General features: G+C 40.9%; 1 protein-coding gene across 1 annotated transcript in view; it reads left to right on the forward strand.

The window, feature by feature from the left end:
- The first annotated feature begins 2,916 nt into the window (after positions 1-2,916).
- ANGPTL5 (angiopoietin like 5) overlaps positions 2,917-19,883 on the forward strand; it is a 28,547-nt gene continuing 11,580 nt past the window's right edge. The window contains exons 1-4 of the mRNA XM_040422476.1: positions 2,917-2,980; positions 3,738-3,841; positions 5,300-5,393; positions 8,409-8,509. Of these exons, the coding sequence (XP_040278410.1) occupies positions 2,917-2,980; positions 3,738-3,841; positions 5,300-5,393; positions 8,409-8,509 (363 nt within the window). The remainder of the gene's footprint in view (positions 2,981-3,737; positions 3,842-5,299; positions 5,394-8,408; positions 8,510-19,883) is intronic.

The following is a 19,883-nucleotide window of genomic DNA, read 5'->3' on the forward strand; positions in this document are numbered from 1 at the left end:
AAATCAACTGTCTTCAAAGGAACTGCGCTTCCGTCAATGTCCCTAAATGATGACTACTAAAGTTTGAGTTCTGCTTTAACATCACGTGGTTCCTCAGTTATTCCTGCTATCAGCAAACGGCGTGCCACCGTTTAATTGGCACTGGCGTCACGAACATTTCTCATCATCACCTGCCCTTGCAGAGAGTCAGCCGTCTCAGGTTAGTGTCACGATTGCACTACAACACCCAGGAACATTTCTAAACCTAACTTGAGTACGCTGCATTTACTGTGATTTGGTTCTCTGGTCCATTGGCTGAAAAACACCCCCAAAGCATTAGGTTCCCACCACCATGTTTGACAGTGGGGATGGTGTTCTTTGGGTTGAAGGCTTCTCCTTTTTTACGCCAACTGGACACTTTTTGCTCAATGTAAATAAAAGCTGAGAAATGTTTTTTTCCCCCACAATTATGCCTCTTGTACATCGTCTTATTATCTTTTGGGAGACACCCAAGTCATTTCCCGTCAAAAACGTACTTGCTGGTTGAATAAAAGTAACTTTAAGTAAAAATTTGCCAGGGGTATGAATAATTATGGGCAGCACTGTACATGTGTAAAAAAGAGTGGGGTGGCGCTGCTCATCCTCCTCCACTAACAGACACCCAGGATCAGCCGTGACCGGACTTTAACAATACCTCACTTCTGGCGGTGCTCTGCCCACGGCCGTCGCCACAAGTGTTTGCCTGCAGTGTGTGGTCCGCCCTACGCCTGTTATGCTTTTACCATTAGAATAAAGAATAATCACTTCACATTTCGGTGAGTGCCACCCGATCTTTCCTTCATATTTGTTTACTGGAGATAATAGTCCAAGATCATGATGACAGAGTCCCTTTGAAGAGGTTGCTGTCAGCAAGATTAACCCTATTAAACCAGGCATACTTCCTGGGAGGGTTGATCCTGCTAATTAAAAGTATACCTGTCTTGTGCAAATAAGTGCTTCAGTGCACCGAGGGGCTTGGCCAGCACTGGAAAGTTGAGATGCAAGCCCCCCCCCCCCCCCCCCGTGATGCGAAGCCCCCACTTGCATAAAGACTAAGGCCTCTTTCACACGGGTGTCCTGAATTTGCTCCAGATGCGCCCCGGGTGCATTGCGGGAAAGCCGTGCGAGTGCGCACGTAATTTCAGTCAGTTTGCGATTGCGTTGCGTTGCTCAGTTTTTATTGCACGGGTGCAATGCATTTTGCACACGCGTGATAAAAAACTGAATGTGGTACCCAGACTCGAACCCGGACTTCTTCACTGAAGTTCTGTAGATTTTATTATTTTCCCTTTTAACATGGTTTTAAGGGAAAATTATAGCATTCTTAATACAGAATACATAGTACAATAGCGCTGGAGGGGTTAAAAAAATAAATAAATGAACTCACCTCATCCACTTATTCGCGTAGCCGGCATCGTCTTCTTTCTTCTTCTTTCAGGACCTACAAAAGGACCTTTGATGACGTAATCGCGCTCACCACGTGGTGACATCAGCGCAGGTCCTGCTGAATGAAGATAGAAGATCCTTCTACGTCATCAAAGGTCCTTTTGCAGGTCGAACAAGTGGATGAGGTGAGTTAATTTTTTTTTATTTTTTAACCCCTCAAGCCACATTTTAGTAAGCATTCTGTATTAAGAATGCTATTATTTTCCATTATAACCATGTTATAAGGAAAAATAATAAAATTAATAGAACACCTAACCCAAACCCGAACTTCAGTGAAGAAGTCCGGGTTTGGATCTGGGTACCACATTTAGTTTTTTCTCACGCGCGTGCAAAACGGATTGCACTCGCGTGGAAAAAACTGAACATCGGAACAGAATCGCAGTCAAAACTGACTGCAATTGCGTGCCTACTTGTGCGGGTTTCCCACAATGCACACATGACGCATCTGGATCAGATCAGGGACGCCCGTGTGAAAGAGGCCTAAAAGTCATTTTTCTTTGGAAAGCTGCAGTGATTTTCACAAGACTACCATTTTAATCAGCAGGATCAACCATACCCAACAGTATATCTGGCTTAATAGAGTTGATCCTGCTGAGAGGTGATCTTTTTTACACGTGGGCAAAATTGTTGGTACCCTTCTGTTAAAGAAAGAAAAACCCTCAATGGGCACTGAAATAACTCCAAACTGACAAAAGTAATAAATAAAAATTTACTGAAAATCAGACATGACTTTTTAATTGTGGGTCAACAAAATAATTTATAAAACAAACTAATGAAATGATCCGAGACAAAAATGATGGTAGCCTTAACTTAATATTTTGAGGCAATCACTGCAATCAAGTGATTTCTGTGACTCTCAGGCCTCATTCACATTTCCATGTCAGTGTCAAATCCGTGAAAAAAAGCGTACGTGTTTCATCTGGGAAGATGTCTGTGAAGGATCCGTGGTTGGTCCGTTTTTACCATCCATGTGTCATCCGTAATTCACTGACGTTTCTCAGCTGAAAATTAATTTCCAGAGATCAGTCTTCAGTGAAAAACGGACGCAACACGGAATGCCTTGATAGTCTTGAGATTTCATTGTACCCGGCACAAAGTCAAGACACCCTGTGCTAGATTCAGCCCCAAAACATAACCAAGCCTCCTCCATGTTTCACAGTAAGTACAATTTTCTTTTCTTTCTATGGTTCATTTTGCATCTGCGAACATACAGATGATGTGACTTGCCAAAAAGCTCCAGTTTTGTCTCATCTATCCAAAGGACATTCTCCCAGAAGCTTTGTGGCTTGTCAATATGCATTTTGACAAATTCCAGTCTAGCTTTTTTATGATTTGCTTTGGCTAAGACAGCGATGGAGTTCACCTCTAATCTCTTTGGAAGTTGTTCTGGGCTCTTTGGTAACATTTTTATTATCCTCACCTCAATTTGTCATCAGTTTTTCTCTTGCGGCAATGTCCAGGGAGATTGGCTACAGTCCAGTAGACCCTAAACTTCTGAATAATATGTGGAAGTGTAGTAAGAGGAACATCAAGCTGTTTGGAGATGCCCTTATAGCCTTAATCTTTAATACTTTTGTCTATCGTTTTCTTTCTAATCTCATGAGACAACTCTCTTCTTAGCTTTCTTCGGTCCATGTTCGGTGTGGGACACACCATGATACCAAACAGCACAATGACTACTTTTCACCCTTTGAATAGGCAGACTGACTGATTACAAGTTTGAAGACAACTGTGATGCTAATTATAGGACACACATTAACATGTCCCTATGGTCAAACTATTTTCAGTCCTTTCTAGGGGTGCAATGATTTTTGTCCACGCCAGTTTCATTATTTTTTTTATTTTTTATTATTCTGTTTAACCACAATTCAAAAGTAATGTGATTTTTATTAGCTGATTTTCAGTAACGTTTTAATTATTATTACTTTTGTCAGCTTCAAGTTATTTCAGTGACCATTGTGGGTACCAACAATTGTCCACATGTGTATGTGTGTGGAGCAGACTGCAGGTCTCTGCTCAACGTGATGGCTGGGAGCGCTACCGTGCAAGGAAAACTGCCGTGCAAGGAAGATTATGCTGCGCTAGTTTAACGCTACGAACCCTTTGATTCTCAGGATCAGTGGGGGTTCAAGATGTCTGACTCCACTGATCATAGAAAAAATAAGACTTAATTAGATGGAAATAATCTTTTTAATTTTCAGAGTGTTCATAAATGATTCTTCACATATAAATCACAGTAATAACATATGGAACTAAATATTATTTCACTTCAGGGAATCTGCAACACTCTCTTATTACTTATGCAAGAAGTACAAAGAATATGTTGAAGAACTTGATGGAGGATCACCAAAAATCTCTGGATTTCCTCTCAAATCAGGTGCAAATACTTCTGTCTTGTGAGTTTTGAGTTGTGGTTTCCCTGTTTGTACAGCACACTAATCAGCTCATGGACGACCCATGCTTGGTTGGTTTTGATCATATTGGAGATTACAAATCTTACCCACCTCTGGGACCCGCACCTATCTCCAGAGCAGGCCCCTGAAAGTGCTCTCTATTCATTTGTATGGGAGTTCCAAAAATAGCTAGGCAAGAGGGCGCAACTATTTTCAGAAGTCCCATAGAAATGAACAGAGAGAGCCACCTGTCGATTCACCTCTATGGGACTGCCGGAAATAGCCGAGCCAGCGCTCAGCTATTTTCGAAACTCCCATGGAGGCTGGCTGCGCATGCACGGATGCCCTTTGTTTACTTCAAAGGTTCCATTCTGGAGATATCTATCTGACATTGGTGGCATATCGCCAATGTCTAAGCTGAGACAACCCCTTTAATTTCACCTATATTGGCATTTTCTGCCAGGTTTCACTGCAAATGAAAGCTGGACAGTGGGGGTGCTAGCAACTTATGGAACTTTTTTATTTGGCTAACATTTTTAACAAAAAGAGATTATCCAATATGCATAATCCCCTTTAAAGATTGTGGACACCTTTGACATATAAAAAATAATTTTTGCATATTTTGAGTTGAAGTTTCGGTGTGCAGTCTTCATTACTTCATTCATTTTCAGACTCCCTGATATACAGTTAGATATGCCACTAATTTCAGAATTTTCCTATGCAGTACGCGCTTCCTAGCTGGATGTGAGGTCTGTGTCTCCAGCATGCTGCTGCCTTCACTTGCTCTCATTAATCATCACACCTTCGTTCATGGACTGGTTTTTCCTTCTGCAATCCACTAGGGATCTCCTCAACTTTTGCAGACACTGAATATTGTGTGATTCCCCCTCTCCTTGCAGAATCTGCATGAATTCTCTCTTCCCAATAAACTCATTAACCCTTTCCTCTGCGGACTGCTATGTGAGTCTTCTCTTCCCTGTCTACACAAAGATACAGTACGGCTTGTGTAACCTCTCCTCACTGAATACTTGGATGCTTTTCTCCCTATCAACACTCTGATATGCCATTTGCAACATCCTTCCCTACTTATTGCTATGTCTAACTTGGAGAGAAGGTAGGGGGAGAGCAGAGAGAGCCATCAACAACAACAGTGTGCAGGACAGCCAGATATGTATAGAGTTGGACAGACTCTGCAGCAGAAAAACAGTAGGAGGTTTTTAATGAATGCTATTTAGAAACTTGCTTATTTTTCACTTAGAAAGCAGAAGATTAATAAAAAAAAACAGTGCAAAAGTGTCCATAGCCTTTATTATCTTGTATGTATTATGCTTAATTAATCAGTACAGCAATATATCACCTGTTCTCATATCACCAATCTGGTATCTAGCTTGTATTATAACATACTGTAAGGGTGTGCTTAATATTTCCATTATTACCTATAGGTGCGTGAACTAACCAATAAGGTTCTTCTTTTGAATGCAGAAGTCATGAAAAAACACACAGATCCTTTTCTTAATAGACCCATTCAGACACATGGTAAGAATATTAGTTATATTTAAGGGTCTACGGGATGAGTCAAAAGTCAATCCCCGTGGTGTCTGAAAGACCCGTTGACTTATAGTGGGGTCTGTCAGGGTCCCTTCGTAGGTTTTGTCTTTTTCATGGGACATCTCGGTGGAACTTGTTGGACCTATTTTAAGTTAAGGTCCGCTGAGCACTGCCAGCATCCAGCATTTAATGGACCTGGCACAGTGCAGTGGTTTCCATTTATAAGATAAACCACAACACGGATGTGAGCAGAGCCTAAAGCAACGTCTCTGATAAACATTTCTTCTAAAAAAAGAATCCTGAAATCTTGCAGTTTTTACACGGACTGCTGAGCTTCAGAATAGACTGACACCTCCTGTTCTGTAGAGATCCCTTCTCAGCAGTCATCTCATTGCACAGGGCGCTGGCCTCTACATAAGGCCTCATGCACACGACCGTATGTATTTTGCGGTCCGCAAAAAACGGATCCACAAAAAATACGGATGACGTCCGTGTGCATTCCGTATTTTGCGGAATGGAACAGCTGGCCCCTAATAGAACAGTACTATCCTTGTCCGGACAATAATAGGACATGTTCTATTTTTTTTTTGCGGAATGGAAATATGGACATACGGAAACGGAATGCACACGGAGTACCTTCCGTTTTTTTTTTTTGCGGACCCATTGAAACGAATGGTAAAAAAAAAACGGAACGGACACGGAAAGAAAATGTTAGTGTGCATGAGCCCTAACTTAGGCGCTTCACCGGTGGCTGTGCAACTTGCCTAAATCTACGCCAGCTCAATCTACGCCAGCACACTCATTTCTACGTCAAAAACGGGCGTAGTAAATGACGAATCAGATGGGCCTGCTGGCCCACCCCCTTCCCTATCAACGCTATGCCCACTTTTTTTCAGAACTGGCAAAAAAAGTGGTAAGTGGTGTACATGGGGAAAGGTGCATCGCAAAGGTGTTTTGCTGCAAAATCTGAGCCTTAAATATGCCAAAAAGTGGCGTATATTTTTTTATAAATGACCCCCTTTGTCTTTTAATTGTTTAGTTAGACTGTGTGTGTCTGCATCGGATGCCTGTAGACAGGCTTTCAACGGCCCTATTGACATGCATCGGAAAATATTTTTTCTATTAAAATACAGAAATAAGTGGCATGTTGCATATTTGGGAGCAAAAAACATAGGGAGTCATTTATTATACTAAAATATGCCTATATTTGGTGTATTTCAGGCGCAGATGGCAGCACAACGGTTAGTTGTGCCGCAATCTGCTACAGCAAAGAAGCTGGCTTACATTCAGACTGACACTGGGTGCGCCAAAGTTATGTAGAGGCCTGCGCCTCTGCATAACTTTGGCGGATACATCGCCAGTGTAGGGGCTTATTAAGACCGGCTTCTAAAACGCTGGTCTTTAGAAATGACCCCCATAAGGTTTAGGCTACTTTCACACTTGCGTTCGGGGCTCCGCTTGTGAGTTCCGTTTGAAGGGTCTCACAAGCGGCCCCGAATGGATCCGTACGGCCCTAATGCATTCTGAGTGGATGCGGATCCGCTCAGAATGCATCAGTTTGGCACCGTTTGTCCTCCGCTCCGCTCAGCAGGCGGACACCTGAACGCTGCTTGCAGCGTTCGGGTGTCCGCCTGGCCGTGCGGAGGCAAACGGATCCATCCAGACTTAGGCCTCTTTCACACGACAGTATGGCTTTTTCAGTATTTTGCGGTCCGTTTTAAACGGATCCGTTGTGTTTCCGTTTCCGTTCCGTTTTTCCGTTCCGTTTTTCCGTATGGCAAATACAGTATACAGTAATTTCATAGAAAAAATTGGGCTGGGCATAACATTTTCAATAGATGGTTCCGCAAAAAACGGAACGGATACGGAAGACATACGGATGCATTTCCGTATGCATTCCGTTTTTTGCGGACCCATAGACTTTAATGGAGCCACGGAAAGTGATTTGCGGCCAAATATAGGACATGTTCTATCTTTCAACGGAACGGAAAAACGGAAATACGGAAACGGAATGCATACGGAGTACATTCCGTTTTTTTTGCGGAACCATTGAAATGAATGGTTTCGTATACTGACCGTATACGGACCGCAAAAAACGGCCCGCAAAACGGAAAAAAAAACGGTCGTGTGAAAGAGGCCTTACAATGTAAGTCAATGGGGACGGATCCGTTTGAAGTTGACACAGTATGGCTCAATTTTCAAACGGATCCGTCCCCCATTGACTTTCAATGTAAAGTCAAAACGTATCCGTTTGCATTATCATGAACAAAAAAAAAAAAATGTTTTTTTTTTTGTTCATGGTAATACAAACGGATCCGTTCTGAACGGATCTAAGCGTTTGCATTATAGGTGCGGATCCGTCTGTGCAGATACCAGACGGATCCGCACCTAACGCAGGTGTGAAAGTAGCCTTAGCCGCATGAAATGAAAATGGAGCTAATCCTTGTGAGGATTCATAGAAGTGCAATCTGCACAGTCTGAAGCGTTGCTTTAGATCTCCTTTCCGGAAAATACACATTGGAAAATATTCCATCATTTAAACATACCGTAAGGCTGAGTTCACACATCACATTCTGGAAGTTTGCTTGCTGACTCTGCACTGAAATTCCACAGCAAACTTCAGTACAATGTTAGTGAATAGGGTTTTAAACATGTTGTGGATTTTCAGATTTGCAGCATGCCCTATCTGTTGAGGAAATTCCATGGATTTTCACTGCGGATTTTATTCATTTTAATGCAAGCAGTGAAATCTGTGGCTCAATCCGCACCAAAATCTTTGGATTCCGATGCGGATTTTGGAGAGTTTTTTTGTCCAGATACACAGTATAAATTTTACACTCCTCCATAAGAGAATACCAGCATTGTCCCTGACTTGTCATGGTCACGAGCCTTGGTGCCAAAGGTTACACTTTCCGATCGATGTGAGACGTTAAGGACATTGCATTGCTGATTTTCTTGGCTACTACTTGTAACTCGGAGACCCTTCCCTTCTGTTTCTCTCAGGATTTGATTGCACTGATATTAAGGACAATTTTGGAACAAATTCAAAAACTCCAAGTGGGATATACATCATCCAGCCAGAAGGAACTCACTTCCCTTTTGAGGTAATCACCTAAGAACAGACAGCCCTATGTTCTGCTCAGTGTGATGTGTAGGAGACACACAGTTCGGGTCGCACACGATTAATCACAAAATTGAATCCAGACCTTCTCATACAAAAAGAGCTATCTCAGCCCTCGCATTGACCGAACTGCTGACTGCGTGTAGTATGTTACAGGATGTTTTATCTGCCGTGGGAATTTGAATCGCTATAAATGGCAAACAATGTCATGAAAATCTTAAAGGAGTTGTCCAAGGTTAGAAGAAATTGGCTGCTTTCTTCCAAAAGTAGTGCCACACCTGTCCACAAGTTGTGTATGATATGACGGTGAAGCCCAATTTACTGCAGTGTAGCTGAGTGGGAATACCCGACTCTGCCCAGTGTGGCGCTGTTTATGGAAATACACAGACATTTTTTTAACCACTTGCTTACCACCACATGACTTTATACATCAAGGCAGTAAGCTTTTAACTGTAACCCGCCGTATAAAACGAGTTACGTTATGATCTGTCAGCTGTGTGACGCTGCAGATCGCAGTGACCGTGCTGTCAACTGCGGTCACAAGTGAAGATCCTGGAGATCAGCCGAAGTGGTCTCCCGGGATCTGATCCCTGTGACAGGCTGTAAGGGGATGGAAAACTCAGCAGGGGTTCTCTCAGCTAAGATCCTTAATGTGAGCGTGACCCCTGCTGGTTGTAAAGTTAGCTCTGATCATGCTGTCTGTGTATTAACCCTTTCCTACCCTGTCTGTGTGTGTGTGGATGGGGGATTAATTCACTTTTTTCATAAAAAAAATATAAATACATAAAAAGTTATATCTCTAGTTATTAGTTTTAGAAAAAGTATAGCAGACGATGTATAAACACTTACACTCACTTTTTCCCTTTTTCTTTCATTAAAAAAATTTAATAAAAAATATATTTATTACTTTTAGCAGTAGTATAGAGTGTAAAATATACAAATGTACATACATTTTTCCCTTTTTCTATCAAAAAAAACAAAAAAATATAGGTATTTGTTTTAAGTATATTTAGTATAGCTTTTTTGTGCATAAACTATAAAAAAAGCATGCAAATATTTTTAACACTTATACATTTATTTATTTTTTTACTCAAAAGCTTAAAATGTCCAAATTCCCCCAACATTGAAGAAATTGTCACTTTGAAGGAGTTTCTAATGTTTTGGCACTGTACAACATCTCTTCTGGCAGTACGGTGCCATAGAACCATCAATAGAAAAATAAGCCTACAAAATGCGCTCCAGTCCTTTGAAGTCTTGTGGTACACAAGTAGCATCCATTTTGCAGTTAGAAAAAAAATGATACGAAAGGAAAATATAATTTTTTTCATAATTATTACAGTTTATCCTTCAATTTTCTTTAAACATTATATCCGTCATCTAATGGCATAAAAGAAAGATCTAATCTGTCCTGTGAAAAATATCAAATACATGTAGGTTGGCTCAGAAATGAACCCCTTCCCAACTGCCATACGGCTATATACGTTGGCGGTCAGGACTTTAAAGATGGTGCCCGCCCGTTATTTTCCGTTATAATGGAAAGCAATAACGGAATTTATAATGCTGATGTGAACCCGTCCTAACTTGTATTTTACGTAAACCTCTGCACTCTCTATACTTAGAAGTCCTGTGGGCGGTCCTACTCTGTGATTGGCAGCCTTCCCTGTGTAAGTGTACATACAGGGACTCCGAAGTATAGAAAGAGTATGAATAAATTACAAATAATACAGAATTTTCCCCATAAAACTACATATCAATCTGCTCAGCTCCTCCTGCTCTATAACATGCTGTCTACAGATTGTACTGCATTTTCATGGTGATAGCTTCCCTTTAAGTTATGATGGACCAGGAAAGTTAAATAATAAGGGAGCCTTGTATAGAGTTGTAATTTATATACCAGAGGAGCACATCATACGTTCTGTTCTCTCAGTCTCGTAAACTTGTTGAGTTCTCTTGCTGTGAATCCTGGTGCCAGCATATTACATCAGACGTCCGGGAACATTTCAAGGTGTCTAACATGGCAAACCTTCTGGATGGCTTCTGATTTTCTTATACAGATGTGGATGTGTTTCCAGCTTGATAAAAGGGTGCCAGTACCAAAATCAAAAAATTTGGAGCACTGTCAGGGGCATACATAGAAATCACTGGGCCCCATAGAAAGAATCTAAATTGGGCCCCTCATGCTCCATTCATAGCCCCTCCCACTACCCATTCCTGGCCACTATAAACAGCAGTGTACTGATATGTGAAGTATGAGGTTTAAATTACAGATCATACCTCACATATCAGTACACTGCTGTATATACTATATATCTGTACACATTGCATCTATTATACCTCGTACCTCACATATCAGTACACTGCTGTATATACTATATATCTGTACACATTGCATCTATTATACCTCGTACCTCACATATCAGTACACTGCTGTATATACTATATATCTGTATACACTGCATATATTATACCTCGTACCTCACATATCAGTACACTGCTGTATATACTATATATCTGTACACACTGCATCTGTTATACCTCGTACCTCACATATCAGTACACTGCTGTATATACTATAGATCTGTGCACATTGCATCTATTATACCTCATGCCTCACATATCAGTACACTGCTGTATATACTATATATCTGTACACACTGCATATATTATACCTCATGCCTCACATATCAGTACACTGCTGTATATACTATATATCTGTACACTCTGCATCTGTTATACCTCGTACCTCACATATCAGTACACTGCTGTATATACTATATATCTGTACACACTGCATATATTATACCTCGTACCTCACATATCAGTACACTGCTGTATATACTATATATCTGTACACACTGCATATATTATACCTCGTACCTCACATATCAGTACACTGCTGTATATACTATATACCTGTACACACTGCATCTGTTATACCTCATACCTCACATATCAGTACACTGCTGTATATACTATATATCTGTACACACTGCATCTGTTATACCTCGTACCTCACATATCAGTACACTGCTGTATATACTATATATCTGTGCACATTGCATCTATTATACCTCATGCCTCACATATCAGTACACTGCTGTATATACTATATATCTGTACACACTGCATATATATTATACCTCGTACCTCACATATCAGTGCACTGCTGTATATACTATACTGTATATCTGTGCACATTGCATCTACTGTATTATACCTCATACCTCACATATCAGTACACTGCTGTATATACTATATATCTGTACACACTGCATCTGTTATACCTCGTACCTCACATATCAGTACACTGCTGTATATACTATATATCTGTAGACATTGCATCTATTATACCTCATACCTCACATATCAGAACCCTGCTGTATATACTATATACTGTATCTGTACACACTGCATGTATTATACCTCATACCTCACATATCAGTACCCTGCTGTATATACTATATACCTGTACACACTGCATCTATTATACCTTGTATACCTCACATATTAGTACACTGTTGGGAATACTACATACCTGTGTCCACTGCATCTATTATACGGTATAACAGATGCAGTGTATGTATGTACATGTGCAGTGTCCCACTGTGATATTTGCCAATGTAATATATTTATGTATTGACCCTGTATATCCCAATAACAGGCTGGTAGAGTATTATTCCAACCCTTCACCCCTAGGTGGTGCTATCCTCATTTAGCTAGAACAAGAAATAGGAAGTAAGTTAGTCAGTGAGTGTGTGTCTGAGAGGAGTTAGGAGAGGAGCAGTCCAGCCCTACTCCATCATGTAGCTGCCATGTTAGCTCCTTGGCTCTGGCCAGGTCAAGGGAGCAAGAAGTACAGATTCCAGCAGCATAGCACAGAACAGCGGGTCTACGTCTGAATATAGAGGAAGTCTAGTTAAGGTGAGAGCTACTTTAACAAGTGGACTTCACAAGCACCAGTGACCGGGAGGAACTTAAAGGTACCTGGACACAACTGGATGATTATTACGCAGAATTATCCTTTTTTTACTAAATGCCTTCTGGGACATAGTGAACCTGAATATTTCAGGAGAGCATCCTGCATCAAATAATGTAACAGAGAGTTTGCCAGCCACGAGGGAGAACGCCCTTATTGGATTGCTCAACATAAAGTAAGGAAACCATTATATTCAGTACTAGTGATAAGCGAGCACCAAAGTATTCAAGTATTCGGCCTGAACACATTGCTATATTCGTGTGCTCGGCCGAGCACCCGAGTATAATGGAAGTCAATGGGAGACAACCAGGCACCCCCTGCTCAGAAGAGAAGAGGGTGTCTGGTTCATAAAAAAAAGGTTAGAAATTGATGGAAACCCCATTGAAATGGTTTGGAAATAGCATTAAGAGGATGGCTGGATGTGTCTTATCCTCCTATTATGTACAACATAAAATGGCTGTATGCCAAAAGCCAGGTATGTGCAAGCCATCAACCTATCCATGAGACAGATGACAGCCTTGTGCACTATGAGATACTCCAAACCAGCTCTCATCTGACTGAGAACCAGTAAACCTCAAAGTTATTTTGCATCTGTTGGATGGCTTGGGTGGACCTGCACACCTAGATCAATATCATTAGGGCGACAAAAAGATTTCCGATTGTCTTAACATAATATTCAATAACCTTTCTATACAGTTTTATCATTTACAAACTCATTTGCATAAACATGGGCATATAGGAAAGACATGCAAATTAGCAGAATCTGCCTTGTTTTTCAGCTGTCATAAGACTATGAAAACCAATAGATGGCGCTATTGAGTTATGAACATTGGTTTCACAGTCTTATGACGAGACAAATACTCTTGTCAGAAGACTATGGAACCAATTGAGGGCGCTCTTCATAACTCAATAGCGCCCTCTAATGGTTTCATAGTCTTCTGACAAGAATATTAGACTGAGTCTTATGACAAGCTTATTAGTGTAGCCTTTTGCATGGAAAATTCACGATTAGAATATTCGCGATCTACACTAGGATGATATCTGACACTGGGAAAGCTGGGTAATAACTCAGTGATAAAATCTGACACTGGGAAAGCTGGGTAATAACTCACGATCTACACTGAGTTATTACCCAGCTTTTCCAGTGTCAGATATTTTCACTGACTTACTACACAATTATTACATAATATTCGCTATATTGCTATATATTCGTTTTTTAGAATATTTGTAATATTCTAAAAAACGAATATATAGCAATATAGCGAATATTATGTAATAATTGTGTAGTAAGTCAGTGATAATATCTGACTGACACTGGAAAAGCTGGGTAATAACTCAGTGTAGATCGTGAGTTATTACCCAGCTTTCCCAGTGTCAGATTTTATCACTGAGTTATTACCCAGCTTTCCTAGTGTCAGATATCATCCTAGTGTAGATCGCGAATATTCTAATCGTGAATTTTCCATGCAAAAGGCTACACTAATAAGCTTGTCATAAGACTCAGTCTAATATCCTGGTCAGAAGACTATAAAACCAATAGAGGGCGCTATTGAGTTATGAACAGCGTCCTCTATTGGTTTCATAGTCTTCTGACAAGAATATTTGTCTTGTCATAAGACTGTAAAACCAATAGAGGGCACTATTCACAACACAATAGCGCCATCTATTGGTTTTCATAGTCTTATGACAGCTGAAAAACAAGGCAGATTCTGCTCATTTGCATGTCTTTCCCATAAGCACATGTTTATGCAAATGAGTTTTTACATGACAAAACTGTATAGAAAGGTTATTGAAAATTATGTTAGGACAATCGGAAAACTTTTTGTCGCCCTAATGATATAGATTTATTGGTTCTCAGTCAGATGAGAGCTGGTTTGGAATATCTCATAGTGCACAAGGCTGCCATCTGTCTCATGGATAGATAGATGGCTTGTACATACCTGGTTTCTGGCATATAGCCTTTGTGTGGTTGCATGTTGTACATAATAGGAGTCTAAGATGCATCCAGCTGTCCTCTTAAAGCTGTTGCCAAACCTTTTTAATAGGGTTTCCATCAATTTCTAACCTTTTTTTATGAACCAGACACTCTCTTCTCTTCCGAGCAGAGAATGCCTGGGGTTCTCCCTTTGACTTCCATTATATTAAATTGTATTCGAGCACCCAAATTATTCGGCCGAGCACTTGGATCTGCCGAGCATAGCGATGCTTGAGCCAAACAGGTATTTTGCCGAGCATGCTCGCTTATTACTATTCAGTACCTGAGTGCTAGAACATAGACAGATTTAGAGAGAAGGTAACTCCTTAAAGTACAATTGCCAAGCCTGTTATAGGATTACAGTGAATATTATTGGGATTATCAACTTTGCCATCTAAATTAACTGTATTGACTACCTGAAGACAGGAGATTCAAGTAGAAGTTTAATTGTTTTATTACCACTGACTCCTCATCTTTTACACCACCAATCTTTGCACCTTAATGTGCTGGCGTCGCAAACAACACAGAGGCCCAGCCTCCAAAGCACCTTAAATACCCATTACCATCAAGGGCACCTCAACCACCATCTGGCTGTTGTTCCCTGCAATAGAGAGTGCCCTGGAGGATTTAGTGCTGCACGCTGGCCCAGGGGACAACTGAACTGTGAGTACTACTACCCTCACTCGGCACATCACCACCGTTACACTCATATAGCACCCCTAGGGCGCGGGCATTGCACATGTATATATGTGTATATAATATATAGAGTAGTGTACTGATGTGAGAAGTACAAGGTATAATAGTGCAGTGTCTACAGATATATGTGGTCAGTTATATAATATGGTTATTGTGTGAGGTACATGAGGTAATAGTAGTTGTAACTGTCTGGAGTACTATATATATGAATGAGATATGAGTGAAAATAGGGAATGGGGGGGAAATGAAGAGAAAGGAGGAGGACCTCCTCTTACCACGCCATTCTAGTCTCAGTGTAGAGCTTGTCCTGCAGTTCTTCTATATGCTGTTGGGGGTTGAAGGACCTGTGATGATGCTCTGTGCAGTTCCTTTACTATATGTACAGGACCTGTAATAATGATGATGATTGTGTCATCACAAGTCCTGGCAGATCCCCCTATCTAACCTGGGAACTACTCCATGCTCTGTGCAGTTCCTTTACTAGATGTATAGGACCTGTGATGATATAATCACAGGTCCTTTACCTTTCTCCAGTGATGATAGGTTTACTATACTAGAGCTGGACAGTAATGAGTCTAATTAGGGGGCGGGCCTTTGATTCACTGCGAGAACCTTTTCCCCAGGGGCCCCATAGCAGTTGCGTTATCTGCCTCTATTGGAGGTATGCCACTAGGCACCATGTAAGATAATGAACAGAATGTAATGATTTGCAATTCAAATAGACCCATATTGTATTCACAATAGATCAAAGAACACAGATCAGATGTTGAAAATTTAACTCATTTAGAACTTGATGTCAGTGATGCATCTCAAAAAAGTTGGGACAGGGCAACAAAAGGCTGGAAAAGTAAGTTGTGCTAATAAAAAACAGCAGGAGGAACAATTTGCTGTTAAGTCACATGAATGGGTATAAAAGAGCATGACAGAGAGGCAGAGTCTCTCAGAAGCAAAGAGGGGCAGAGGTTCAACATTCTGCAAAAAAACTACTTGTTGAACAATTTCAGAGAAATGTTTCTCAACATAAAATTGCAATGACTTTGAATATCTCACCATCTACAGTATATAATATCATCAAAGAATCTGGAGAAATCCATGTGCGCAAGGGAGACAAGGTCAACGGTCAATATTGGATGCTCGTGAGCTACAGGGCGTCAGCACTGTATTAAAAACAGGCATGATTCTGTACTGGAAATCACTGCATGGGCTCAGGAACATTTCTGTGAACACAGTTCATCGTGCAATCCATAAATGCAAGTTAAAATTGTAACGAAAAAAAGAAGTTATATGTCAACATGATCCAAAGCTCATTTAAAATGGACTGAGTCAAAATGGAAAACTCTTCTGTCATCATATGAATGAAACTTTGAAATTATTTTTAGAAACCCTAGACACCATGTCCTGCAGTCTCAAGAGGAAGGCACCATCCAGCTTGTTATCAGTGCACAGTTCAGAAGCCTGCATCTCTGATGGTATGGGATTGTATTAGTGTCTATGGTTTGGGCAGCTCCACATATGGAAAGGCACAATCAATGCTGAACAGTAAATAGAGGTTTTAGAACAACTAATGCTCCCATTCAGACAATATCTCTTTCAGAGAAGACCTTGCATATTTCAGCAAGACAATGCTAAACCGCATATTGCATCCATCACCACAGCATGGCTTCACAGAAGAAGAGGCCGGGTGCTGAACTGTCCTGCCTGCATCCAGACCTTTCACCAATACGAAAACATTTGGCTCATCACGAAGCAAAAAATATAGCAAAGAAAGCTCAGGACTATTGAGCAGCCAGAATCTTACATCAGAGAAGAATGGGACAACATTTCTCTCCCAAAACTCTAACAGTTGGTCTCCTCACTTCCCAGAGATTTGCAGACTTGTTAAAAGAAGAGGGGAATATACAATGGTAGACATGACCCTGTCCCAACTTTGTTGAGATGCGTTGCTGCCATCAAGTTCTAAATTAGTTAATTTTTTTCATTAAATGGTAAAATGTCTCACTTTCAACATGTGATATGTGTTCTATGATCTATTGGGAATAAAATATGGGTCTATGAGATTTGCAAAGCATTGCATTCTGTTTTTATTAACATTTATTTACATTTTGACAGTGTTCCAACTTTGGTATTGGGGTTGTAATAAAATGCAGGAGGTGTAGTCTTAACTCAAGTGCCACATAGTTATTTGTAGGTCCATTGTCCATACACACTGGTCCCATGCAAAAACAAAGCTAGACCAGCACCTCTAAACAATATGAAAGGAACGGTGCACACTACCATGGCCGACATGCAAACAAACAGTTAATGTAATAGCACACTCTGCTCCATGTGCTAACATTGAAAACATGAATTATTCTATATTTCCTTACTCTTATACCTACTCTACAGAAATATTTGTGGCTTTTTGTGCAAATTTATGATCAAAATTGTGTGGCCAATCCTGCAACGATAAGGAGACCTCTTTGGATGGAAACCTGCGCTATCAGACTTCATAGGAGATTAGGACTACAAAATGAATTCAGGGTAATGTAGGATCCAGCCACACTATGCTCCAATTAAAATCCTTGGTCACAGTTTTCCAGAACATACTGCAGAAGAAATCAAGGTCCGTAGACCGCAGGTCCAAGAAGGAACCTAGATAGCATATATCATTGGCCAACCTTAACTTGTGTCATATTGATGTGCATATGAGAAGGGGATAAAATAAGGGACTAAAGACTTACAGAAAAATGGTTTATGCACAATTCACAAGTGGGACTGGGACACTAATACAAGTGTCTAATAAGGGTCACCTATCTGTCTAAGCCAGGATCACCTACCTATCTAACAGCTACTCCGATGCCTCTGTCCTGTGCCAGTCATTGCACTGGTTGGCCATACAGTATAGAATCCAATTTAAACTGTTTGTTCTCACCCACAAAACTCTTCACAGTGCTGCACCCCCTACATCTCCTCCCTCATGTCTGTCTACCACCCTAACTGTGCTCTACGCTCTGCAAACAATTTACGAGTGACATCTTTCATAATCCGAACTTCTCACTCGTGGCTTCAAGAGTTCTCCTGAGCTGCACCAGTTCTCTGGAATATTCTACCTCAAAAAATTAGGTTAAATCACACATATACAAATACACTGCCTGTCCCCCAAAAAAATTGCCACCTGGATTTAACTAAGCAAATAGTTATGAGCCTCCTATTGGATAATTACTGCATGGGCGATTATCTTTCAGCTGGCAATAAGTTATTTAACCCCAACTGGTGCAATGAGTTGCTTCTCATTTCTTAAACAACCATGTCAAAAGACACATCTCGCGGTCGTGGAAAAGATGTTAGTCTGTTTGAGAAGGGTCAAATCATTGGCATGGTTCAAGCAGAGAAAACATCTAAGGAGATTGCAGAAACTACTAAAATTGGGTTAAGAACTGTCTAACACATTATTAAAAACTGGAAGGATAGTGGGGACCCATCGTATTCAAGGAAGAAATGTGGCAGGAAAAATATCCTGAATGATCGTGATCGGCGATCACTTAAACGTTTGGTGAAATCAAATCGAAGAAAAACAACAGTGGAACTCAGGGCTATGTTTAATAGTGAAAGTAAGAGCATTTCCACACACACAATGCGAAGGGAATTCAAGGGATTGGGACTGCACATCTGTGTAGCCGTAAGAAAACCACTAATTAGTGAGGCAAACCAGAAAAAAAGCTTCAATTTGCTAGGGAGCATAAAGATTGGACTCTTGAGCAATGGAAGGTCATGTGGTCTGATGAGTCCAGATTTACCCTGCTCCAGAGTGATGGGCGCATCAGGGTAAGAAGAGAGGCAGATGAAGTGATGAACCCATCGTGCCTAGTGCCTACTGTACCAGCCTGTGGGGGCAGTGCTATGATCTGGGGTTGCTGCAGTTGGTCAGGTCGAGGTTCAGCAACAGTATGTGCTCCAGGAATGAGGTCAGCGACTACCTGAACATACTGAATGACAAGGTTATTCTATCAATGTATTTCTTCTTCCCTGATGGCACGGGCATATTCCAAGATGACAATGCCAGGATTCATTGGGCTCAAATTGTGAAAGCGTGGTTCAGGGAGCATAAGACATCATTTTCACACATGGATTGGCCACCACAGAGTCTAGACCTTAACCCCATTGAGAATCTTTTGGATGTTCTGGAGAAGGCTTTGCACAGCAGTCAGACTCTTCCATCATCAATGCAAGATCTTGGGGAAAAATGAATGCAACCCTGGATGGAAATAAATCTTGTGACATTGCAGAAGCTTATCGAAACAATGCCACAGCGATTGCGTGCCGTAATCAAAGTTAAAGGCGGTCCAACGAAATATTAGAGTGTGTGACCTTTTTTTTCTTTTTGGTGGTGACTTTTTTTTTTGGGACGGGCAGTGTATAAACAGTTTTAGGCGCTCCCTAAAAACACACCTATCACATCCCCTGATCTAACTATATAGCCCATTTATCATTTCCTGAACCTGATCCTCCACCAAACTCTCCATCGCACCAATGCACCTAAAAGCACTACAGATAGTGTCTGGTGACTGGCTCATGCAGCTTTATATCTACTACCTTATTTTCCCAAGACGGCCAGACCATTGCACAAAACTTTTACCTTTTGTGTCACCCCTTCCCCCTCATAGATTGTAATCTCTTGCGAGCAAGGCCCTCATTCCTTTTGTTCCAATTATTGACTTGTCTGTTGCTATG

Source organism: Bufo bufo, chromosome 3 (genome assembly GCF_905171765.1).
Source record: "Bufo bufo chromosome 3, aBufBuf1.1, whole genome shotgun sequence".
Taxonomy (NCBI): domain Eukaryota; kingdom Metazoa; phylum Chordata; class Amphibia; order Anura; family Bufonidae; genus Bufo; species Bufo bufo.